The sequence below is a fragment of the Nerophis lumbriciformis genome, linkage group LG10 (genome assembly GCF_033978685.3).
Source record: "Nerophis lumbriciformis linkage group LG10, RoL_Nlum_v2.1, whole genome shotgun sequence".
Taxonomy (NCBI): domain Eukaryota; kingdom Metazoa; phylum Chordata; class Actinopteri; order Syngnathiformes; family Syngnathidae; genus Nerophis; species Nerophis lumbriciformis.
The window spans coordinates 31,413,192-31,440,482 of record NC_084557.2 but is presented as its reverse complement, the minus strand read 5'-3'; the positions used below and the strand labels follow the sequence as shown (position 1 = coordinate 31,440,482).

Below are 27,291 nucleotides of genomic sequence, written 5' to 3'. Positions count from 1 at the left end.
TCTTTGTTTAGTTATTTTTGTACAATTTATATAGCACCATTCTGTTAATATTGTTGCACTTTCATAGGTTATTGATATATTTACATACAACAACATGTTTGCTTTGAACTTGTGTCCAGTGTTCTGATTATACTCATGATAAAACTGGTATCACGTCGATACCAAACTTAGAAGTATCGCCCACCTATAGAAGACTGATACTTCAAAATTTGGCCACGTGGTTGAGTATGACGCTGCCTTCAAGTACTTCACGTTAATTTTCCCGTGACCATTGATTCGAGCACTATTAAAAATGTGATTGTTTACGTAGAGTGTGAAGTGAAACTATCTGGGATGTAACTGACGTGTACAATTCACAATGAAAAACCAGCTCATTTTATTCCATGAGGATTCTAAAAGAGAAAAGTACACGCTTTGCTGCAACTCATTAACAATTATTTGTTTATTATTTAATTGACACGTGCCAGAAAGCATGAAGATTAAGAAAAAAAAACATGCCAGCTCAATCTTTCCGAGCTCGTCTCGTATGGATTACCATATTTCCCACAACACGTAAAGGCACCACGGGCACTGGTGTTCAGACAGATGTTTCCAGTTTGTCTACTTTCCTCCTCTTCTTTGGTAAGTTTAAATGACTGCGTATTGCACTTTTAAACAACAATTTATTGTGATTTCTCATATTTTAATTCGCAATAGTTGTTTACGTTGTACTGCTATTGTTGTTTTTAAAAAATGCTAAAAAAGAAAAAAGAAAAAAAAAGTGCGAGTTTTCTGTGCCTTTTCTTCCACGTTAACGACTGCTCCGTTACGACGAGACATGAAACGTAATATTTGTATTTTATTTATTAAGTGTGGATGCGTTTTAACCCATTACGTACACAGTTGGGGATATATTGCTGCAGTTTACAGTAAGTCAAACTTACATATTCACTTACAAACAGGCACGCCCCCTCTATTGAACAGCTAATTATTGATATTGCTAATGCTAGGTCAACAAAATACCGCTAATCATCACTGTAGGAAATTCTACATCGCAAGAAGTACAATAATAATTTCCCTTTGTCTGTGAAACTGTCTAAATATATTTTTAATTCGGGTCATAGTCATTGCACAGCAGGCCCGGCCCTAACCAATCTGGCGCCCTAGGCAAGATTTTAGGTGGCGCCCCCCCACATCGGCAGTGAAGTGTATATACTCACAAGAAACCGAATAGCTTTGTCTTTGACCTTTTTTTTTTTTTACTTACAACTATACCTAATATATAAAGGGGTGGAAAAGTGACTATTACCTGCAGGGCAAACATTAGCTAACCAGAAGGCAATAACAATGTCAACAAAAACACCTGCTTAAAAGATCTAATACAATGTCCCTGAGGAATGTAAGGTGGGAGTACTGTAATTACCTAACGTTACATTATTATTTTCCATAACAATTTAGCCCCCTCCACAATATTAACCCGACGTTAAAACAGAACTAGCTATTTATTGATTAGCAATTGCCGAATCATGTAACATTAGCTTAATGCTAAAAAGCCAGGTTACTATCACATTCTGTAACAGACAAATAATTTCATGTAGGCTAACGTTACCTACCTGCTACCTCTGTCTTTCTCGTTTCTCCTCCTCTTCTTTTCTCTTTTTTCTTCCCTGGGCACCTGACAGTTTTGGCCGTTTTGACATCTTGTGTTGATTTTTTGATGTGGTGACGTCCAAAAAGAGTCATGATACGGGAAGGGGGGGGGGGGGGGGGGGGCGTAATGTTGTAACAAATAATATTTCTATTAAATAGGCTTTAATTTGCATTTTAATTAACGTGGGATTATTTTTTGTATTTAGAAATAATAGTACCAACTTTTTCTTTTTTTTTTTTTTTTCCAACATTTGTGGCACTGGCGTGGCGCCCCCTGATGGACGGCGCCCTTAGCATTTGCCTATACGGCCTATGCCACGGGCCGGCCCTGTTGCACAGGCACAATGACTAAGCCTGAGACATTCAGTTCATTTTTTATTTATTTTATTATAGTCCACATAACCTTTTATGCTACTCCAATTCAAGAACAAGTCTACTGTATTTGTTCTTATACATTACTTATTTCTGATGTACACATTTTACAAAGCCCAAAACCAGTGAAGTTGGCACGTTGTGTAAATCGTAAATAAAAACAGAATACATTGATTTGAAAATTATTTTCAACCTATATTCAATTGAATAGACTGCTTAAGGTTCAAACTGGTAAGCTTAAGTTATTTTTTGCAAATATTAGCTAATTTGAAATTTGATGCCTGCAATATGTTTCAAAAACGCTGGCACAAGTGGCAAAAAAGACGGAGAAAGTTGAAGAATGCTCATCAAACACTTTTTTGGAACATCCCACAGGTGAACATGCTAATTGGTGCCATGATTGGGTATAAAAGCAGCTTCCATGAAATGCTCAGTCATTCACAAACAAGGATGGGGTGAGGGTCACCACTTTTGTGAACAAATGCGTGAGCAAATTGTCGAACAGTTTAAGAACAACATTTCTCAATTAGCTATTGCAAAGGAATTCAGGGGTTCCACCATCTACGGTCCATGATATCATCAAAAGGTTCAGAGAATCTGGAGAAATCACTGCATGTAAGGGGCAATGCTCGTGACCTTCGATCCCTCAGGCGGTACTGAATCAAAAAACGACATTGGTGCGTAAAGGATATCACCACATGGACTCAGGAACACTTCAGAAAACCACTGTCAGTAACTACAGTTCATCCCTACATCTGTAAGTGCAAGTTAAAACTCTACTATGCAAAGCGAAAGCCATTTATCAACAACACCCAGAAATGCCGCCGGCTTTACTGGGCCTGAGCTCATCTCAGATGGACTGATGCAAAGTGGAAAAGTGTTCTGTGGTCTTGACGAGTCCACATTTCAAATTGTTTTTGGAAACTGTGGACGTCGTGCCCTCCAGACCAAAGAGGAAAAGAACCATCCAGACTGTCATAGGCGCAAAGTTCAAAAGCCAGCATCTGTGATGGTATGGGGGTGTATTAGTGCCCAAGACATGGGTAACTTACACATCTGTGAAGGCACCATTAATGCTGAAAGGTACATACAGGTTTTGGAGCAACATATGTTGCCATCCAAGCAACGTTATCATGGACGCCCCTGCTTATTTCAGCAAGACAATGCCAAGCCACGTTCTGCACGTGTTACAACAGCGTGGTTTCGTAGTAAAAGAGTGCGGGTACTAGACTGGCCTGCCTGTAGTCCAGACCTGTACCCCATTGATAATATGTGGCGCATTATGAAGCCTAAAATACCACAACAGAGACCCCGGACTGTTGAACAACTTAAGCTGTACATCAAGCAAGAATGGGAAATAATTCTACCTGAAAAGCTTCAAAAATTGATCTCCTCAGTTCCCAAACGTTTACTGAGTGTTGTTAAAAGGAAAGGCCATGTAACACAGTGGTAAAAATGCCCCTGTGCCAACTTTTTTTTGCAATGTGTTGCTGCCTTTCAATTCTAAGTTAGTGATTATATTTATATAAGTTGAAAAGGATTTGCAAATCATTGTATTCTGTTTTTATTTACGATTTACATAACGTGCCATCTTCAGTAGTTTTGGGTTTTGCAAATAAAGTTGATATTTAATTCCATTCACTGTTGTTTGCTCTGACCCATTTCTTGTGGTTGTGTTTGTTTCAGGATGCCTCTGCTGGCTACATATGATGGTTACTTTCTAGCCTTGCTGCAAATAAAGCTAAGATGAGTTTGACAGCAAAACCGGCAAAGTCTTCCAAGCGGAGATGCTCCAGAGATTTCTTACCACCGTAATATTGTTCAATACTGCACTGAAGCCAGAAGATGGTTATGATGATGCTGATGAGGAGGAGGAGGTCTTGCCAGGTGAAAGGGGATGTGATGTGCACGATTCTGCTGCTAGTGCTCTTCTGCCTGTTGTTCTATGTGCGACAGGTAGATGCAAATTTCTCAACTACATCACGCTAACCTACCATTCTTAGTAGTCCTAACAACAGCTGTTGTGTGCCAGGTCCTTCTGTCCTCTAACTCGGACAAGCCTGCATGGAAGTTGGAGATCATTCGTCCCACCAGCTCAAGTCGGAACCTGCTGGGAACCAACACCGCCAAAGTGGCCAAGAAGTCTCCAAGGGTAAGACCAGAATTTATTTAAGTGATTAAGAAGAAGTAGAGACTTGCAGCACCAAACCTATCTGATGAACTTCAGAGTGTAAACATAAGTTAACCACTGTTGATGTTAAAGGCCTACTGAAACCCACTACTACCGACCACGCAGTCTGATAGTTTATATATCAATGATGAAATCTTAACATTGCAACACATGCCAATATGGCCGGGTTAGCTTACTATAGTGCAATTTTAAATTTCGCGCGAAATATCCTGCTGAAAATGTCTCGGTATGATTACGTCTGCGCGTGACGTCACGGATTGTAGAGGACATTTTGGGAAAGCATGGTGGCCAGCTATTAAGTCGTCTGTTTTCAACGCAAAATTGCACAGTATTCTGGACATCTGTGTTGGTGAATCTTTTGCAATTTGTTCAATGAACAATGGAGACAGCAAAAAAGAAAGCTGTAGGTGGGAAGCGGTGTATTGCGGCAGGTGTTGTGACGGATAACGCACCCCCTGCCGTAGAATGCACACCGGATAACACAGCCGGTGTTTCATTGTTTACATTCCCGGAAGATGACAGTCAAGCTTTACCATTGGCCTGTGGAGAACTGGGACAACAGAGACTCTTACCAGGAGTCTCTGCTGTACCAGAAGGACTTCGAGTTGGATGCGCAGACGCAGTACCGTGAGTACGCATGCACCTGCGGCTTCCAAACATTTGATCGCTTGCCCGTACGTGCGTGCCGCTATGTGCATGTCACATACGTAACTTTGGGGAAATATATGTGCTGTATGAACTTTGGGGAGGTGAACGGTACTTTGGGCTGTGGGATTGAGTGTGTTGTGCAGGTGTTTGAGTTGTATTGGCGGGTTATATGGACGAGAGGGGGGAGGTGTTTGTTATGCGGGATTAATTTGTGGCATATTAAATATAAGCCTGGTTGTGTTGTGGCTAATAGAGTATATATATGTCTTGTGTTTATTTACTGTTTTAGTCATTCCCAGCTGAATATCAGGTCCCACCCGCCTCTCACAGCGTCTTCCCTATCTGAATCGCTCCCACTGCCCTCTAGTCCTTCACTCTCACTTTCCTCATCCACGAATCTTTCATCCTCGCTCAAATTAATGGGGAAATCGTCGCTTTCTCGGTCCGAATCGCTCTCGCTGCTGGTGGCCATGATTGTAAACAATGTGCAGATGTGAGGAGCTCCACAACCGGTGACGTCACGCGCATATTGTTTGCTACTTCCGGTAAAGGCAAGGCTTTTTTATCAAAGTTGCAAACTTTATCGTCAATGTTCTCTACTAAATCCTTTCAGCAAAAATATGGCAATATCGCGAAATGATCAAGTATGACACATAGAATGGACCTGCTATCCCCGTTTAAATAAGAAAATCGCATTTCAGTAGGCCTTTAAGGCATCCGAAAAACACAGCAATTTTCATTTTGATCATGACAAGCATCAATTGTGTAACATTATATACAATTGTAATCCGAATTTGTTGTACCAAGTTCCCACCCATAGCCGGATGAGGGACAGGGAGTAAACTGCCTCACATTCTCGGCACACATTCAGTGCATAAACAAAAACAGCGCAATCCAGTTTATGACTAGCGATAGTGCCAAGAAGAAACCAGGGGTCGTATTTATCAAGCGTCTTAGAGTGCCATTTTACACTTATGTCCTGAGAATTTGCGAAATTTAGTCTTACTCTCAAACTTAAGAATAAAAGCTAGTTATCAACTTTCTTAGGTCTAAGAATCACTCCTACTCTCCACGATATTTAAGAGACCTTCAGAGGTGTCCTAAGCCGTTAGGAGTTGCCACCGGGGGATGGCACTGAGGCGAGAGAGACGTGCGCGAACGTTCAGGGAGCGGAAGGATGTCCTGGCTTTGTTTGATGACGAGCAGCTGATCAAACGGTATCGTTTAGACAGAGCGGGTATTATTTTTGTCACAGATTTAATAATAAGGGGCGTCATCTCATCAGCAACATCACACAGCAGAGCTTTCACAGCAGAACTAAAGGTCATCACAATGCTTTGATATCTCGCCACTGGGAAAATGAATTGGAAAGAAAAGGAAACATTAGTTTTTGATTCATTGCCAATATTGTTTGTTTGTTTTGTATTATTTTGTAGTTTATTGTCAAAATATACACTCCCATTGTCCACTTAAGTATTTCTAAGATATTTATTTATTCTTAGACAAGGGATTCCCTTCCGTGATTGGTCATTTCTATGGACACAGAAATGACGTCACCTAAAATTCCGTTTACGGAACATAGTAATGTCGTAATTCAGCTCTGAGTGTGACACTTAAGATTCAGTCCGACACTTCGCTGAAAGTGTGAGTAAGACGCTTGATAACTAACTTTTAAGTGCAGCTTTCAGCGAAGAATTTCTTTACTCATAAGTCAACTCTTAGCAGACTTCTTAGGAGTAATTCTAAGACGCTTGATAAATACGGCCCCAGAGCTTGAAAATCCTCTTCTGTCGTTAGTCTACTGTTTAGGAACACTTACCTTTTCTGTGAAATACGTAAGGGGACAGAGACATGTGGATAAGGCCAGAACAGTATTCAGTAGAGATGGAGAACGGGGCTACAAGTTAGAACTATTACTGTTGCACTTCAGGCAATAACTTCAGGCAATAAGGAACTTCACTCAAATGTATTGCAGACTGTTTAAACTGTACTTATCTGCATTGTTGCAGCTGCTCCTTCTTCGGGTACCACACCTGGCAAAAATGTTGGAATCCCTAGACTTGGAGGGTGTTCATTCAGCTGTTTAATTTTGTAGAAAAAAAGAAGATACCAGATATGACACAAAAAACATATACCGGTAGTTATTTGAAATGGCAACATTCTGGCTTTAAGAAACAGAAACGAATAAATAAATCAAGAATATAAACTGTGGTAGTAACAGTCAGTCAGTTTCATTTTTAGATCAAGCAAAGTGAAAGAAAAAACGGGAATAACTAATTTCTGAGATAAAATTATCGAATCACCCTGAAAATTTTATCACCTTCATCAGATTAAATCTGTTCATTAGTTTTTAGTAAAACAGAACCTTTGAGAGCTGTTGCACCAGGTGGATTGACATGAATCATGGCTCTAACACAAGAGATGTCAATTGAAACAAATGAGAGGATTATCAAACTTTTTCAAGAAGGTAAATCATTACGCAATGTCGGAAAATATGTTGATTGTTCACAGTCAGGAGTGTCTAAAATCTGAACTAATTCCAAACAACATGGAAACATTGTAAAAGCCAAGCAAGCATACTGGTAGACCAAGGAAAACATCAAAGCATCAAGGCAGAACACTTAAAGCAATATGTCTCGAAAATGGAATATGCTGAGCAAAACAAATGAGCAAATATGCGGAAACAGGAGTCATCGTCTGGAAATGGGATTTAAATACAGAAAAGCTAAACAAAAGACATAATTAATAGCTAAACAGGAAAAACAAGGTTACAATGGGCTAAGGAAAAGCAATCTTAAATTATGAATGAATGCATGAAAGTCAAATTTAGTGATTAATCGAAAATCAGTCCATAACCTTTTGAGTTATGTTGCCAACAAACAGACAGAGGTAATAGAGTCTGTGTACTGCAAAGCAAAGCGTGCAACCTTCGTCTCTAGCGTTTCCAAGCCCACACAGAGGGAACGCGGATACTGCACACCTCAGGGAATACGAGTAATATAAGAAGCTACTTCATAAATCATCACCCAGAAAATATATTTGAAGCCAGCGAGGCTAAGCATACATTTTTTACCCCAGGTATTTACATTATTAAAAGTTGGATTCTCAGTTAACTCTTCTTTTACACACTAACATTTTTTAATCTTGTTTTTTTTTTTTTACACATACCACAATATCGTACCGTGGCCTTAATACTATATTAATATCGTATTGTGAGATTTTGATATCGTTATATCCCTAGTCATTGATGATATGAGTCTGCATGCAAGGGAATGGCATGGGGACGGCGTGGCGGAGTTGGTAGAGTGGCCGTGCCTCGTCACGTCCGTTGTGTCCTTGGGCAAGACACTTCACCCCTTGCTCCTGATGGCTGCTGGTTAGCGCCTTGCATGGCAGCTCCCGCCATCAGTGTGTGAATGTGTGTGTGAATGTGTGAATGTGGAAATACTGTCAAAGCGCTTTGTGTACCTTGAAGGTAGAAAATCGCTATACAAGTATAACCCATTTATCATTTATCATTTACTGGTGAGATGACTGTCATTACATCTTCAATAACTGGACAAGTTTACGTAGACATTGTGGACACTTTTTCTATTCCATCATTTGAAAAGACGTTTGGGGACGATGGCATAATTTTTAAAGATGAAAATGCATTTCCCCGAAGAGCAAAACATGTAAAAACTTTCTTAAGGAAAGACATGTACGATAAATGTCATGTACTGCAAATAGTCTGGATCTCAATCAAATTTAAAATCTGTAGTGCAAATTGAAGTTAATGGTCCATGACAAGACTCCAACCTGCAAAGCTGATCTAACATCAGCAACCAGAGAACATTGGAGCAAGATTGATGAAGAGTACTGTTTGTCACTCATTAAGTGCAAGCTGTTATAAAAAACAGAGTTGGTGTGTGGTACTTGTATTTGTGATTACATAATGTTTTCCTCAGAATTGAGTCATTCCATATTTTTTTTACTCTGCTTGATCTAAAAATTGAACTGTTACTGACTGCCGCAATTCATTTAAAACATTTTTTTGTGTTTCTTAAAGCCAGAATGTGGCCATTTGAAATTACTATAGTTTTGTGTCATGTCTGTTGTCGTCTACAAATTTAAAGAGCTGAAGGAACATCATCCAAGTCTGCTGATTCCATTATTTTTTGCCAGGGATTGTATTAGTCTTACAAAAAACATGGAACGCAATGACAGCTGATTACTGCCTTGTCTGGAATAGTTTTCACTTTCATTGATCATCACTGACTCGTCACTTTCCGTCTTGCAATGTTTTTCCTATAAGTTTGTCATTCTCTTGTTTTGACCTTTATTTCCCCATATGAGCACCTTTTCAAATTCCCAATTATAGGTTGAATTTCAATTGCAGAAGTATTCCGCTTCCGAGATTCCACTTCATTTAAATATGAACATGGTAAAAACTACCGTTCTATGACAACATCCTGTACCTCTACATGTGTAGTCTGTTAAATCCAATTTTGCTTGAGTCTTTCTTACCTCCTGGAGTGCACAAACGACAGTCAAAGCTACATTTAAAAATAATAGTGTGTGAATGTTAGTGTGAATGTTGTCTATCTGTGCTGGCTCTGCAATGAGGTGGCGACTTGTCAATGGTGTACCTCACCTTCCACCCGAATGCAGCAGGGATAGGCTCCAGCCACCTCCGTGACCCTGAGAGGGACAAGCGGTAGAAAATGAATGGATGGTTAATTCTACCAGCAGCTATAGTGACCCAGAGTTATGATAGATCTTAAAGGGGAACTGCACTTTTAAACAATTCTGACCATCGTTCACAATCATTATGAGAGACATGACGATGGATGTTATTTTATTTTTTTGCAATCTAAATATTAACTACATGTGATCAAACGTTTGCTTACAATGGAGCCTACAAAGCCCTTAAAAACATCCAAACACCTCCATTGAGGTTGTATATACATGGTGTAAGGATATATGTAATGTAGTAACAGGCACATTTATAATAACATTTAATATTTAAGTATTTTGATCATTTTAAGCATACATAGCGCATTAACTTGAAAAACGCAGAGCAACGTTTGCTTTTTTTTTTTCATCAATGATAATTACTCACTGCAGACTTCATGAGAGCCAACAAACATAATAAAACACCACTTACTGTACAAGGTCTGCTGTCGTTAGGATGCCGACTGCTCGGATGTTCATATATTGCCATTTAGGTGAAGAATGTCTCATAATCCTCACAAAGTAAAGGTGTGGTTTCGGGGCCTAAATGGCTGTCAAAGTGTACCAAATTGTCAGAATACCTACTCAGACTTCTTCTGTCCAGGTTAGATGCATGATTTATGATCTACAATAAACTTACAGGGAGCAGGGAAGCGAGGAAGCAGCAGACCACTCAATGATGTAAACATAGGCACACACAGAAGTAATCACGGCGCCGCTATGAATAGTTTTGTGTTAGCGCTTATAATAACAATATCACTCATACTTGGTTAATAATCAAGTCACGAAATGTAAAGGAGTATTGTTGGCGGTTTTTGAATGATTATTTATCGGATTTTATGTGCGAAATAGAGGAGGTCCCAATGGCTCCGCTGTAAGTGTACTTTCATTTACCTTTATTTACAAGTTAGAATGCTTTAAAAAATCCATCCGTTGTCGTGTCTTTCATAATGATTGTGAACAATAGGCAAAATAAAATAAAGTGCAATTCCCCTTTAAGTCATTATGAATGAAAAATTTAATGTAACAATCTTACATTTTACCACTCTTTAGTAGCCCAAGAGATAATCAGAGACACTTCAGCAGAAATTTTCTCTTTGTGTTGCCCAATATATGTTTGTTGTGCTGTAATTTGTGTGTCTGCACCGTTATTGTACACTAAAAATTAGTCGACAGAATTTTGTTATAAAAATAACAATGGCATCGTTTTTTTCAATTTACAGTAATGCACTGTAAAAAGGACCGTAGATGTTACTGTAAAAAAACTGGCACAATTTTGCAATAAAAATAACAGTGGTACAGTTTTTCTATTGCCAGTAATTGAGTGTATACATTTTACAATGAAATTCTGGCGACAGAGCTGCCACTTTCTTTAACTGTAAAAATGTAAAGATTTATTTTACAGTGTAGTTAGTGTCTAGTGGTATTTAAGACTGCCATAATATATTTAACTATTAGCCACCCAGGGTATGCGGGCTGTACCCCGCCTTCCGCCCGATTGTAGCTGAGATAGGCTCCAGCGCCCCCCGCGACCCCAAAGGGAATAAGCGATAGAAAATGGATGGATAGATGGGTATGTGGGCCCTAAATACACTAAACTATGAAGTTTGACAGAAGGCCGCAAAATATGGGCCTGCGGGCCACATGTTTGATGACCTTGCATTACAAGGTGGTGCTCAGTGATTTCTCATCATCCTCACGAGTTGCTTTTTAAATCTGAAGAACTTTGCTCTTGGTGACCATTTTATGCAACTGTCAACAATAAAGCGAACATACTAACATGCTATTTATGTATTATTTTACTCATTATTATTACAAAAAGGATCAATTACAAGACTATGTATGATTTCTTGTACATGTTGTGTCACATCTTCTGTCCAAATAAGCAGTCCCCAGTCAGCCACTCTGAGCCTCAAATCCTGCTCTCAGAGCGCAAGTCCAAGAAACCCCAGGCCAAGTCCAAAGCCGAGTCCAAATCCCCCAAAAAATCCAAGTCGCGACAGAAGAAAGCAAAGCCGACCAAGCAGACCAATGTCCCTCTGCCCACGATGCCGCCGTTTGACTTTGAGGGATACCTAAGAGCGAAGGACAACCGCAACTTCAAGCTGCTGATCAATCAACCTGAGAAATGTCAGATGGGAGGATGGGAACAAGCTGGAGGGAGTCACATGAGCGACCTCTACATGCTCATCGCCGTGAAATCCATTGCTGCAGATTTTGATAAACGGCAGGTAAAATGACATGAAATGACGTTTTCTTATTCATTTTGTACAAAACCCTCCATTGGCTGTTCCATGTGCAGATGAAGCTGTTCATAGCCAAACACCACAAGTCAAATCAGTTTAAAGTTAACGTTAAAGTACCCCACACACACACTACGTGTGGTGAAATTACCCTCTGCATTTGACCCATCCCCTTGTTCCACCACCTGGGAGGTGAGGGGAGCAGTGAGCAGGGAATCATTTTGGTGATTTAACCCCCAATTCCAACCCTTGATGCTGAGTGCCAAGCAGGGAGGTAATGGGTCCCATTTTTATAGTCTTTGGTATGACTCGGCCAGGGTTTGAACTCTCGACCTACCGATCTCAGGGCGGACACTCTAACCACAAGGCCACTGGGAAGGCTTTTTGCTTATTTACCCAGGTTCTGTGGGGCCTGTCTCGATCGGGTGGTTTGAGATAGTGAGACAGAGTATAGAGACAGAGAGCAACAACAGGAGAGAAGGGTGTAGCAAAGAGAACAATGGACACAACAGCCTGGCAGAGAAGATTAGCGATCAAGAGTCAACTGAATCTGCCAAAGATAAAATATTCATAGACGACATGTTTGTGTTGTAGCTGAGAAAAATGTTTGTATTTTGTCCAGATGATCTGTAATTGTTGAGAATAGGCCAATCGAAAAATAAGCTGCCAAACCAGACTTTGTACACGCCTGCTCTAAATAGTAAATGACAGCAATATTATTATTATATGATTATTATTCACAGCTGCTTTCAACACTACAGGTACTCAGATTACCAGATGGCTTCATTGGTGCAATATTGATCGTTTCTGTTATTTCCACTTGAAACGACCCCAGGTGGTGCGTAGGACGTGGGGTAAAGAGGACAGCTCGATCCGTACCGTCTTTTTGCTGGGGGTCCCCAGGAACCGCAGCGCCTTGCCTCTGTGGGATCAGCTGCTGACCTATGAGAGTCAGACCTTCAAAGATATCCTCCTGTGGGACTTTGAGGACACCTTCTTCAACCTGACACTGAAGGAAACCCACTTTCTAGAATGGGTCAATAGCACCTGTCCACATGTCAGGTCAGTATTGGTTCCACCAAACCTCCACCAAAGAAGTCTGTTTTATCTCTTCTCGTTTCTTTCCGGCTTTCCTGCAGGTTCATCTTCAAGGGTGACGCGGATGTGTACGTGAACATAGAAAACATCCTGGAGCTGCTCCAAAGCCAAAAGTCAGACCATGATCTGTTTATCGGGGATATTATCGTCAATGCGAAACCCATTCGTCGCCGCACTTCAAAGTACTTTGTCCCAGAGTTTGTCTATGGAGCTGCTTTGTACCCGTCTTACGCCGGGGGAGGAGGCTTTGTCATGTCGGGCTACACCGCACGCCGTCTCAGTTCCGCCTGCCAGCGAGTACGTCTTACTTAACACAACTAGCATCCTTTTCTCTTTCATGTCATTGTTTTTACTTGCAGGTGGAGCTATTCCCCATCGACGACGTGTTTCTGGGAATGTGCCTCCAGCTGATCGGCATCAAACCGTCACGCCACCAAGGTTTTCGAACCTTTGGGATTCCCCGTCCGTCCGCCGCACCCCACCTCCAGACATTCGACCCGTGTTTCTACAGGGAGCTCATGGTGGTCCACAGCCTCAGCGTGCCCCAGATATGGCTGATGTGGAACCTTCTGCACGACCCCAAACTAAGCTGCCACAACAGAACCAGACCGACATCCGGACCCTTCAGGTGGAGGGTAGAAGAACGAGAGAGTGATTATGGCGAGGAGCGGATGTTTGTCTCGCATGATTAACTCACTGTCCGCTTAGAAGAGGAGGAGAAAAAAGGCTGCTTTTGCAAAGCACAGGTGGGTCACATGACACCTTGGCCAAGTTAGCGGATTATGTGAAGTGGAAAAAAAAATTTTTCCATTAACGAGGAACATTTTCTGCTAGGGCCAAGGTGTTTATGAGATGTTGCCTCATAGTCATGTGGTTGACATAAAACACTGAAAGCTCTCAATGTGCTGTTTAACAATCGACAAGACATTCCAAAAAGTAGGACTGACTTTTCAATGCAGCTTTGGGATGAGCTGACAATTGATTGACAATTGATCGCTGATTAATGCGGTCTTGGAGTGATTAAGGCAAAATACTTCACCAACAGAGGTTTCTCCTCCATCAGCGTTATTTTGCACAATACGGCACGGAAAGGTCAGAACATTCTTCCACCCTTGGAGTTCAACCTGGCACTTGTAGAAAATGAAGAGTGAATGAGTTAGAAAACGGCTAAGGTGACAGAACAATGCCAAAAACCGCAGACTTAATTTGCGCCCACTCCCTTTGCGCTCGCATGGAGTCCATTTGCGCTTGTTCCTCCCTTTCAGCACTTTGGCGCATGCATTTAGTATGCGAGCTGACCACTCCCTTCCTTTTGGATTGGTCACTTAAAACACCTACCGTCTCCTGGTCTACCATCTCCTGGTCAGAGACAAGCCGATCGAACTGTCTCGGTCTGTCTCGGTCTTTCGACATTATAACCCAATATTAGTGTATTTTGTCTTTCAATAATTCATACACGTTTTATACTACAACCTATTAAATGATGACATTACCATTTACAAGGATGTCTTGGACTTAGACAAACTTTAATAATCCACAAGGGAAATTGTCCCACACAGTAGCTCAGTTACAAAGGATGGAAAGGGTACGGTGGGAAAGGATCGTGCACACAAGGGCACAAAAAGAGAGCAAAAACAAAAGGTGTAAAGTAGACTAAAAATGTACCATAGTATCAATATAAAATACAACATATATGTAATATTTACATAGTACCGGTATATATCAGTATATAATATATACTGATGTATTATATTATTAATTAGTGGATCTTAGGAACGTGTCAAAAATCTCAATCTTTTAATAACAACCTTTACCAAGTTGATATTAGATAGTTAATAATGATAGTTTTTTGGACTTGGCACCATGTTTTTTCTGGACATATACTTTCCAGGTGGCAGCGGGGTTAGTGCATTTGCCTCACAATATGAAGGTCCTGGGTTCGATCCTGCGCTCGGGATATTTCTGTGTGGAGTTTGCATGTTCTCCCCGTTGACTGAGTGGGTTCCCTCCGGGTACTCCGGCTTCCTCCCACCTCCAAAGACATGCACCTGGGGATAGGTTGATTGGCAACACTAAATTGGTCCTAATGTGTGAATGTGAGTGTGAATGTTGTCTGTCTATCTGTGTTGGCCCTGTGATGAGATGGCAACTTGTCCAGGGTGTACCCCGCCTTCCGCTCGAATGCAGCTGAGATAGGCTCCAGCGAACCCCCGCGACCCCGAAAGGGACAAGTGGTAGAAAATGGATGAATGGATGCATTCGTGGATGCTAGAGTGCCAGAGTCGGCAATGTGATCAAATGTGTGTTTTTTTTTTTTAATTGTTTTCTTTTTAAGCACTTTACTTAATAATGAATGTTATAATGTTAATTTTGTCTGAAGACTAATGTCCACAGTTCGATGGTTGCAGTCCCTCGGATTGGCTTTGACCAGGAGACAGTAGGCCTTTACTTAGTAACTTTTCAACCATTACAAAATGTTTCCATAACTTTTGGAATGATACATGAATTTACAACTAGTTGAATGAAGGGGGTCTGTATCGCATTTGCTGGCACTTGGTGACCTTGAGGAGGGTGGCAGGAACACTGCCAAAGCAAAAACTACAAATGTACTGACTTGCTTTACGGCATACGTCCCTTCTCCTTTTCCCATTCATTCAAAAGACAGAAGTCGATGCGAACGCCTACTTGCAATTACTGCTATCGTGGCCAAAGCTCCTAAACAACCAAAGAAACAAAAAGTTTTGTCTCGGGAGACAAAAAGTAAAACAGAGTCTACCAGGATTAAAGGACAGTCAGGATGAACATTGCCCTGGCTTTCACTTGATGGCGTGAGTTTAAAGACGAATGATTTCAAACCGATGCTGCCTTAGCTCTGTTCCTGCTGGACTACTAACTGACTTTAGATGCTTGAATCAAAATTATAATGCTAATGTTAGCTATCTGAAATTTGCGTGTTAGCAATAAATAGCCACATTCTTGGTGGTAGTGTCATGTTTGTAGCGCAATCAAAGATAATTTCTTGATAGTGTCTGCTATTTTACATCAGCATAGCCCAGTGGTTCTTAACCTGGGTTCGATGGAACCCTAGGAGTTCGGTGAGTAGGCCTCAGGGGTTCGGCGGAGGTCAAGACACACCCGACTCATCGTGTAAATAAAAACTTCTCCCTATCGGCGTATTACGGATACGGCAACAGCAGAAGTCACACTGATTTGCAGGTGTGTAATTTGTTGTGAGTTTATGCACTGTGTTGGTTTTGTTCTTGGAACAAGGTGATGTTGATGCACGGTTCATTTTGTGCACAGGTAAAAAAACATGGTAACACTTTAGTATGGGGAACATATTCACCATTAATTAGTTGCTTATTAACATGCAAATTAGTAACATATTGGCTCTTAATTAGTCATTATTAAGTACTTATTAATGCAGGTCTTATTATAACCCTAACCCTGGCCCTAACCCTCTAACCCTAACCAAATAACTCTAAATTAAGTCTTTGTTACTTAGAATATGTTCCCCATACTAAAGTGTAACCAAAAACATATAACTTTGTCTTGAATTTGAAAAACAACATTTTATTTTTCACTAAAGAAGGGTTCGGTGAATGCGCATATGAAACTGGTGGGGTTCGTTACCTCCAACAAGGTTAAGAACCACTGGCATAGCCATTAGAGACCTAATATTTGTGACAATATTACAGTTTGACGCTATATGCGCCAGTCCTCACGCGAAATGTGGTCTTCTTCTGGCAGAACACTACTGATTTTTGTCCAATCAGAAAGGAGGAAAGTTGCACAGACCGTGTATTAAATGAGTGGTCCCCAACCACCAGTCCGGGGACCGGTACCGGTCCGTGACATATTTGCTACCGGGACGCAAAGAAACAATAATTAATTTATAAACTGCCACATTTTCTCCGACTTAACTTTTCACCTGTCCCACTAAACCAATAAGCGTGTTAATAGATGTGTATTACAACTCCTTTGTTATAGTACATGGGACAATGCACATATCAAATGTTAAAGTGCCAGATTGTAGCCAAAGGCTAATGTCCGTGAAAATAACGCATACATTAAACCGGTCCCTGGTGGAAAAAAGGTTGGGGAACCCTGCATTAAAGAAACGACTCCAAGTGCCAAAAGGGAGGAACGTGTAGAGGAACAAAGAAAGAAAGTGTGAATGCAAATAAACTTTGCGCGAGTGCAAAGAGACTGTGTGGGAGTGCAAAGAGACCACGCGCACACAGATTGTTTTTCATGTTTTGGCACTGTTTTGACGTCAGACTGACACAATTGATCATATCTGCATTTCTTCAACTATCATTTCTTGTCAATATGCTCACATTTCCGTACAAGAACCAGTAGGCTGTACGCACCTTTTTTAGTTTCATATAGCGTGTACTGTGTGTCTCTACAGGACTGTCCACATCTTTTCCAAGGTTTGATACATTTTGTGCATTAAAGACGCTAAAAAAACCAATGTTTTGTTCCAAAATAATAACCGCCTTGACACATTTTCATGACAGACATGAAACGTTTGCAAAAAGTGAATAAAAACTAGGAAATCTTTCAACTCGCATTTCAAATCGATTATGATTCTTGGGGCGACGACTCGATTCAGAATCCATTCAACACAATTTTCGCAATATATTATTTGCAGTGACGTGCAGTCAGGGGAGGCAGGTGAGGCGGGGCCTCACCTGCCATCATGGAAAGAAATAAAATGTAAAAAGAAAAAAAAAATTTAAATTGTTATATGTGATTATACCATAAGGTTATTTTCCATTTAACTTCACCAGTTTTAGATTATTTTTATTCAAAATCGCTGAATTTTCACATTTGCCGTTCAAATACTGAGAAGAGACATGCGGTGAGTCACCAGCCAGTTGAGCTTCGCCATGGATTGCGCAATGACTCGGCTAACTGCTGGCCTGCTGTGCAGTGAGACCGTATTGTTATATGAATTATATTATACATTTCCATAGTTTAGTTAGCTGAGGTATATAATGTACAGTGTATTTTGTCAACAACTGTATGTGTGTAACGTATTTCTTGTGCTGAGCAATTATAAAACGGCTGCGAAGACGCACTGGCTGAGGCTCGCAGTAATCCCGCCTCCTGGTGGTAGAGGGCGCTAGTGATCCCAGGGATCATTCTTGCGACTACTCGGCTGAAGAATAAGTGACAACAAGCAGCAACAGTTAGAAGCGATCGTTTATTTTTTCCTCTCGCCTGGACTATTAACATGGAGGATTACATATCTAAAATAAAACAGTTTTCTAAACTGGACTTTCAATCGAAGCAGGAGGTAATAATTAAAGGAAGATCTCCATCGAGACAGAGAGACTTAAAACTGAAGAAAGATAAGGAAGACTTCTATAAACAAGTTATCAATGCTTTTGTTCAGAAGGAGCGGCGCATGGACTTCATTTATAAGTAAAGGTAAGACCATAATAACGTTTATTTTTATTAAATGTGCTTTTTTGTGTGCTACAGTTTGTATGTGTAACGTTAAAGTTAAGTTCAAGTACCAATGATTGTCACACACACACTAGGTGTGGTGAAATTTGTCCTCTGCATTTGACCCATCCCCTTGATCACCCTCTGGGAGGTGAGGGGAGCAGTGGGCAGCAGCGGCGCCGCGCCCGGGAATCATTTTTGGTGATTTAACCCCCAAATCCAACCCTTGATGCTGAGTGCCAAGCAGGGAAGAATGCTGATATGAGCTTTTAAACATAACCCGTTAACTGCTGCCAATCAAATGGTGAATAAGATACTTTTTAGGGTTCATATGTTTGTAAATCTGACTGTGATGAAGTCAGTGCCTCACCAGCCATGAACCTCACCGCACGTCACTGATTATTTGACATAGAAATCATAATAAAACCGTTGCAAAATAGGTAAAAAGGAACAAAAGCTCTGCTTTTAGATGTTGACCTATGACGTACACGTGCAGTCAGTAAGCGCGGAAATGGTCTAAAAAAAAAAAACTTATTGGAAAAAATCGATTCTTGGAATTTTTTTAATCGATTGAATAGGCTCCAGCACCCCCCGCGACCCCATAAGGGACAAGCGGTACAAAAAAGGATGGATTCAGAATCGTCATAAAAAATAATTACAATTCGGGTGTGAATCTATTTTTTACAAACCATAAAAAGCTAAACTAAATTTAGCGTCATTTAATTTTTTATTTAAATTTTTTAAACAAAACTGAGCCCCTTGTGAGTGCTTTTTAGATCGGAAAAAGGCCCCAACTGTTCGTTCAGAGGAGCAACACATGCTTTTGTGTCGGCGTCTTTCAAAGTCTCTGCACTAGATTTGACGACGGTCTTATTTTTCGACAAACACTGACTAAAGTGGTCTGATTACTTGCCTAACGATAGCGAGAAAGTCACTTGAGTTAGCAGCACTGATCCTACCTGATAAGTCTTCTTATTCTCTGGCAGACAAGTTGCTACAATCCTTTATGAGAGCGGGCAAATCTATTTGCGGTAGGCCGCCAGTGATATAAAAAACCCAAAACCAGTGAAGTTGGCACGTTGTGTAATTCGTAAATAAAAACAGAATACAATGATTTGCAAATCCTTTTCAACTTATATTCAATTGAATAGACTGCAAAGACAAGATATTTAATGTTTGAACTGAGAAACTTTTTTTTTTTGCAAATAATCATTAACTTAGAATTTAATGGCAGCAACACAGTTAAAAAAAAGTTGGCACAGGGGCATTTTTACCACTGTGTTACATGGCCTTTCCTTTTAACAACACTCATTAAACGTTTGGGAACTGAGGAGACACATTTTTTAAGCTTCTCAGGTCGAATTATTTCCCATTTTTGCTTGATGTACAGCTTAAAGTTGTTCAACAGTCCGGGATCTCTGTTGTCGTTCTTTACACTTCATAATGCGCCACACAATTTCAATGGGAGACAGGTCTGGACTACAGGCAGGCCAGTCTAGTACCTGCACTATTTTACTATGAAGCCACGCTGTTGTAACACGTGGCTTGGCATTGTCTTGCTGAAATAAGCAGGGGCGTCCATGAGAACGTTGCTTGGATGGCAACATATGTTGCTCCAAAACCTGTATGTACCTTTCAGCATTAATGGTGCCTTCACAGATGTGTAAGTTACCCATGTTTTGGGCACTAATACACCCCCATACCATCACAGATGCTGGCTTTTCAACTTTGCGCCTATAACAATCCGGATGGTTCTTTTTATCTTTGTTCCGGAGGACATGACGTCCAGAGTTTCCAAAAACAATTTGAAATGTGGACTCGTCAGACCACAGAATATTTTTCCACTTTGCATCAATCCATCTTAGATGAGCTCGGACCAAGCGAAGCCGGCAGAGTTTCTGGGTGTTGTTGATAAATGGCTTTCACTTTGCAGAGTAGAGTTTTAACTTGCACTTACAGATGTAGCGACAAACTGTAGTTACTGACAGTGTTTTTCTGAAGTGTTCCTGAGCCCATGTGGTGATATCCTTTACACACTGATGTCGCTTTTTGATGCAGTACCGCCTGAGGGATCGAAGGTCCGTACTATCATCGCTTACGTGCAGTGATTTCTCCAGATTCTCTGGCCGTAGATGGTGAAATCCCTAAATTCCTTGCAATAGCTGGTTGAGAAATGTTGTTCTTAAACGGTTTGACAATTTGCTCACGCATTTGTTGACAAAGTGGTGACCCTCGCCCCATCCTTGTTTGTGAATGACTGAGCATTTCATGGAAGCTGCTTTTATACCCAATCATGGCACCCACCTGTTCCCAATTAGCCTGTTCGCCTGTAGGATGTTCCAAATAAGTGTTTGATGAGCATTCCTCAAACATGTTGCGGGCATCAAATTCCAAATGAGCTATTATTTGCAAAAAATACAATTTCTCAGTTTGAACGTTAAGTATCTTGTCTTTGCAGTCTATTCAATTGAATATAAGTTTAAAAGGATTTGCAAATCATTGTATTCTGTTTTTATTTACGAATTACACAACGTGCCAACTTCACTGGTTTTGTACATAAATATACATGGGAAACATTCTATGCTAAGCTAGCTAAACTAAACAACATCTTAGCTTTGTTTTGTTTTAGGTGACAAATAATGCATCTCTTTCATAATGCATTCATTTCAATCAATATGTCAAGGGGCAATAAAAAGACGAGCTGACTAGATTCCGTGTGCATTTACAATGCAAAACAACTGAATGGGAAACTAACAAAGGTGACTCCATCTAAGCCAGTGGTTCTTAACCTGGGTTCGATGGAACCCTAGGGGTTCGGTGAGTCGGACTCAGGGGTTCGGCGGAGGTCAAGACACACCCGACTCATCGTGTAAATAAAAACTTCTCCTTATCGGCGTATTACAGATACGGCAACAGCAGAAGTCAGACTGATTTGCAGGTGTGTAATTTGTTGTGAGTTTATGCACTGTGTTGGTTTTGTTCTTTGAACAAGGTGATGTTCATGCACGGTTCATTTTGTGCACCAGTAATAAAACATGGTAACACTTTAGTATGGGGAACATATTCACCAGTAATTAGTTGCTTATTAACATGCAAATTAGTAACATATTGGCTCTTAACTAGTCATTAGTAAGTACTTATTAATGCCTCTTTCCGCATGGCCCCGTTATAACCCTAACCCTCTAACCCTGGCCCTAACCCTCTAACCCAGTGGTTCTTAACCTTGTTGGAGGTACCAAACCCCACCAGTTTCATATGCGCATTCACCGAACCCTTCTTTAGTGAAAAATAAAATGTTTTTTTTTCAAATTCAAGACAAAGTTATATGTTTTTGGTAACACTTTAGTATGGGGAACATATTCTAAGTAACAAAGACTTAATTTAGAGTTATTTGGTTAGGGTTAGAGGGTTAGGGTTATAACGGGGCCATGCCGAAAAAGGCATTAATAAGTACTTAATAATGACTAGTTAAGAGCCAATATGTTACTAATTTTCATGTTAATAAGCAACTAATTAATGGTGAATATGTTCCCCATACTAAAGTGTTACCATGTTTTATTACTGATGCACAAAATGAACCGTGCATGAACATCACCTTGTTCAAAGAACAAAACCAACACAGTGCATAAACTCACAACAAATTACTAAGGCTGCAGCTAATGATTATTTTTCTATCGATTAATCTATAGATTATTTTTTCGATTAATCGGTTAATCTATAGATTAATTTTTCGATTAATCTATAGATTATTTTTCCTTTTACCGATTATTTTTTTTATTTAAAATGAAGATGAAAAAAATAAATGTTGGCCAGTTTTTTCAAAAGGCATGACTTTTATATACAAAAAAAAAAGTATGGCCACTCAGTCAACATTGACAACAACATGACAAAATATTCTGTAACAATGTAAACATTTAAAACTTTTAACATTTAACAAAATTAAAAGTAGCTTATTTGCTTTTTAATGTGCAAATATAAAAGTAAACATCCAGTGCAAATCTTAATATTCTGCAATAGTATAAGCATTTCTAAAGTAAAAGTATTGCTTATTTTTGCTTTAAAATGTGCAAAAATAAAGATAAACATCCAATACAAAAAAGTGCAAAACGAAATATTCTGTAACAGTGTAAACATTTCAACAAAAGTAAAAGTATTGCTTATTTTGCTTAATAACACAACAATGATAGTATGATTAAAGTGAAAGTTAATTGTTGGTTTGTACATAGTATATGTAACTGTTAATGTTGTAAAAGGTATTTGCACAACTAATTAACGTTAGCGTTAAAGAGGAGCGTGTCTTTGTAAACACTGAACAGGCATGCCAAACGCGCCTTTGTGTAATGATGACAATGTATACTCACGCGGACGATTGACTAGTTGATGGTGATGGCAAGAACGCTGTCGGGTGTTTTCTTTTCAAATGTTCCTTCATAGCCGTTGTGCTGCTATGATAGGCCATTTCCGCTCGACACAGTGTGCATACAACAACTGTCAAGTGTTTTGCTTTTTTCGCTGTGCTTATCCCACACTTGAGGGGATGTACCAATGCTGAATGTGGCTTCTGGATTTCACTCAAAAGACCAGACCGTAGTTACTTTTTCCTTTTATTTTCCTTTAGTTTGCAACAGTTTTTCCAACCAAGAAACAGCTTCTTTTTTCTTCTTTAGTCTTTTTAGCAGTCTTTAGCAGTGTTAATAGACTTTAGTTTCTTTAGCTGTCATTAGCTGTCATTAGCTGTCTTTAGTAGCCTTTAGCTTCTTTAGTAGGTGAAAAACCTTTAAGGACAAAACACCACAAGATTAACATGCTGTAAAAAATCAATCAATTATCAATCCTATAATTTACAACTATTAATTAGCTATCAAACTCTTAACCATTAAACAAGTGCAAGAAAATGGACACATCTTTTCCCTTTAAGTTAAAACAGATTTTAAATAAATTGTCTCAACATAAATGCACCAAGATACATATAAAATACATTTAACACCAGAAACACAATAGATAAATGCAACAGAAAACCCAATATGCAAATACATAAATACCTAACCAATTAACCACCTATTTAGATACATATTTAAAATCCATATTCAATATAAATATATTATTAATTTAGCAGTGAAACACTCAATCTTAAACGCTGTCTACTGGTAGAAAAATGCCCCTTTTTCTACGCCCTCACCAACACAGTTAAATCCAACACTTTAAATTGAGCGACTTCACCCTCCTGATGAAGCAAACTGCTCCAACATTTATCAAACTAAGCAAAGAATATCAACACTAAACAACAGTTACATAACACACTGTGTGTATTTAGCCTCCAGACTAAGCACGCTACATGCACACAACCCCCCCCCCCATCTCACCAGCGCAACAGGTGCGCCACACCCACGAAGAGAAATATTAAATCTTACATACTTTTGGCACAACTCTGGGTTATCTGTAATGAACTAAACCTTTTTCCACTCTGCGCTGGCGTCTTTTGTACTCCTTGATTTGACACAGCGGTCTAATTACCGGGCTCGCGCACCAGCAGATGAGACAGGAGCGCGCCGCGTTATACCTGCGCGCGAACGTAAACTGATCGGCTCTGATTTTATAAGCCGACTGGCCGAAATAATGCCGAATTATATACATTTGTTTATTGAAATACTCCCACACTTTTGACGACTTTTGGCGTGCTTTTTTCCCCTCGCTCGCATCATCTGCTTTGCGCTCCGCCATGACGGCAGTGTGACGTAAATATGCGACGCGTCGAAGCATAAAAACGACGTCGACGTATTTACGTAACCGATGACGTCGACTACGTCGACGCATCGTTTCAGCCTTACAAATTACACACCTGCAAATCAGTCTGACTTCTGCTGTTGCCGTATCCGTAATACGCCGATAGGGAGAAGTTTTTATTTACACGATGAGTCGGGTGTGTCTTGTGTCCGAACCCCTGAGGCCGACTCACCGAACCCTTAGGGTTCGATCGAACCCAGGTTAAGAACCACTGCTCTAACCCTAACCCTAACCAAATAACTCTAAATTAAGTCTTTGTTACTTAGAATATGTTCCCCATACTAAAGTGTTACCAAAAACTAGAGATGTTCGATAATATCGGCCTGCCGTTATTATCGGCCGATAAATGCGTTAAAATGTAATATCGGAAATTATCGGTATCGGTTTTTTATTATCGATATCGTTTTTTTATTTATTTTTTATTAAATCAACATAAAAAACACAAGATACACTTAGAATTAGTGCACCAACCCAAAAAACCTCCCTCTTCCATTCACACAAAAGGGTTGTTTCTTTCTGTTATTAATATTGTGGTTCCTACATTACAGAGGTGGTACCAAGTCATTGTTTTGCAAGTCACAAGTAAGTCTCAAGTCTTTGCCCTCAAGTCCGAGTCAAGTCCCGAGTCAAGACAGGCAAGCCCCGAGTCAAGTCCAAAGTCAAGACTGGAAAGTCTCAAGTCAAGTCCTAAGTCCTGCATTTTGAGTTTCGAGTCCTTTCAAGTCCTTTTAACCACAGACTAATATATTAACACAGATTGTGTATGCTTTTCAAACGCTGTATTTATTTATTAAAATAAGTGCATTTTAAATTGCAGGAAAGAAAATTGTGCTGACATTGCACTTTATAATAGCACTTTTTAGCACATTTTAAACATTAACTCATTCCTTTACAGAACAAACACATTGAAAAATAAAGTGCAAATGTACTTATTTGTACAAAAGTGTTAACATTGAAAAAACATGACATATACGTGAACATAACAAAAAAGTTGTACTTTTTATATGTCAGGGCCCTATGCTGCATTGCATTTGCAAAAGACCAAATTAGCCAAGAGTCTGTCAGTCATTTGTGCACGATGGGGGCGTAGTATGATGCCACCATGGCTGACAACTCGCTCCACTGGAGCACTGGAGGCAGGCACTGCCAAGACTCTCATGGCCACTCGGAACAGTGAAGGAAGAGTCTTCATGTTCAATGCCCAGAACAAAAGGGGGGAGAGAGTTGTTTTGGGTTGGTGCACTACTTGTAAGTGTATCTTGTGTTTTTTATGATGATTTAATTAAAAAAAGAAAGAAAAAAAAATGATTTCTTGTGCGGCCCGATACCAATCGATCCACGGACCAGTACCGGGCCGCGGCCCGGTGGTTGGGGACCACTGAGGTAAACAACCAACAGTATGTCAGAAAGCTAGCTAAAACGGTACACATATTCATAATATAGTATACATTTTAACTGACCTTTATTTTACTATTTTTGTCTTTTTTTAGGTGGCTAAAATACACGGTGCTGCTGACCGCCGTCTAACGTTACGTGTGATATATTGACTAACGTAACCCTGCTTAAAAAAAATCACTAAACAAAAAGTATGAATAAGGTAGTGAACTGCAACAGATTCCCGTGTTTGAACTGCAACAGATTCCCGTGTTTGCAATAACGTTAGCAGTGAGTTTACAGCCTCACTGATTTAACTACACAGCAAATAAAAGTCACGTTACTTAGCCAATAAACGTTATCTTACATTCAAAACTTACCGTTCTTTGTGCAACTTCAAATGCCGGACGAAGTTGGAAGTTGTTGCCTCTCCATCAGTAATTTTCGAACCGCATGTGTTGCATACTGCAAACCGTTTTGTGTTGACCACCTCGTAATTTTTATACCCAAACAAAATTATTTTAGGTATCATTTTTTGTTCACTGGCGTGTGGTTTGGACATGTCTTCTTCGTTGGTTGTCCTGCAATTTGATTGGATGAATGCTGTGTGATGAAAACAAAGTAGATCTAATTTGATTGGCTGTTGTACTGAGACCACACCAGCTGACACACGCAATGCTGATAGACAAGTACACAATGAAAAATACGGAGCGCTCCCGAATAACTTTTTCATCTTTGGGTTTTGGGGAAAGTAGCAAGTCATGTCAAGTCATGTCAATTCAAAAGGCTCAAGTCCAAGTGAAGTCACAAGTCATTGATGTTAAAGTCTAAGTCGAGTTGCAAGTCTTTTTACATTTTGTCAAGTCGAGTCTAAAGTCATCAAATTCATGACTCGAGTCTGACTCGAGTCCAAGTCATGTGACTCGAGTCCACACCTCTGCTACATTATATATCAATATATATCAATACAGTCTGCAAGGGATACAGTCCGTAAGCACACATGTTTGTGCGTGCTGCTGGTCCACTAATAGTACTAACCTTTAACAGTTAATTTTACTAATTTTCATTAATTACTAGTTTCAATGTAACTGTTTTTATATTGTTTTACTTTCTTTTTTATTCAAGAAAATGTTTTTTAATTTATTTATCTTATTTTATTCGTTTTTTTAAAAAGTACCTTATCTTCACCATACCTGGTTGTCCAAATTGGGCATAATAATGTGTTAATTCCACGACTGCATATATCGGTTGATATCGGTATCGGTAATTAAAGAGTTGGACAATATCGGAATATCGGATATCTGCAAAAAGCCATTATCGGACATCCCTACCGAAAACATATAACTTTGTCTTGAATTTGAAAAAAAAAACAATTTTATTTTTCACTAAAAAAGGGTTCGGTGAATGTGCATATGAAACTGGTGGGGTTCGGTACCTCCAACAAGGTTAAGAACCACTGCTCTAACGACTGTTGTGCTGGCAGAGGTCTCTTTTCATTGTATCGTAACGGTCGTCTTGCACCATAACAGAGCAGAACCCCTATTATGGACCACATGCACCATCCTCTCAGACTAGATCGGTCCTATTTAAATCTGCGGACATGAACTGATGAAGTCTGCTCAAATGAAAGGCAAAGAGTCCTTTGATACAATCTGGTGGTTGACCAACTTCCATCCATCCATTTTCTACCGTTTGTCCCTTTTGGGATCGCGGGGGTGTTGCTGGAGCCTATCTCAGCTGCATTCAGGCGGAAGGCGGGGTACACCCTGGACAAGTCGCCAC

At 39.9% G+C, this 27,291-nt stretch overlaps 1 protein-coding gene across 1 annotated transcript; it reads left to right on the top strand.

Moving 5' to 3' along the window:
- Positions 1–557: 557 nt before the first annotated feature.
- On the top strand, positions 558–17,362 carry b3gnt9 (UDP-GlcNAc:betaGal beta-1,3-N-acetylglucosaminyltransferase 9). The gene is made up of 7 exons (XM_061969838.2): positions 558–621; positions 3,688–3,957; positions 4,034–4,153; positions 11,443–11,784; positions 12,632–12,858; positions 12,936–13,191; positions 13,254–17,362. The coding sequence occupies exons 2-7, from the start codon at positions 3,847–3,849 to the stop codon at positions 13,584–13,586; spliced, it is 1,389 nt and encodes a 462-aa protein (XP_061825822.1). The 5' UTR covers positions 558–621; positions 3,688–3,846; the 3' UTR covers positions 13,587–17,362.
- The last annotated feature ends 9,929 nt before the right edge of the window (positions 17,363–27,291 follow it).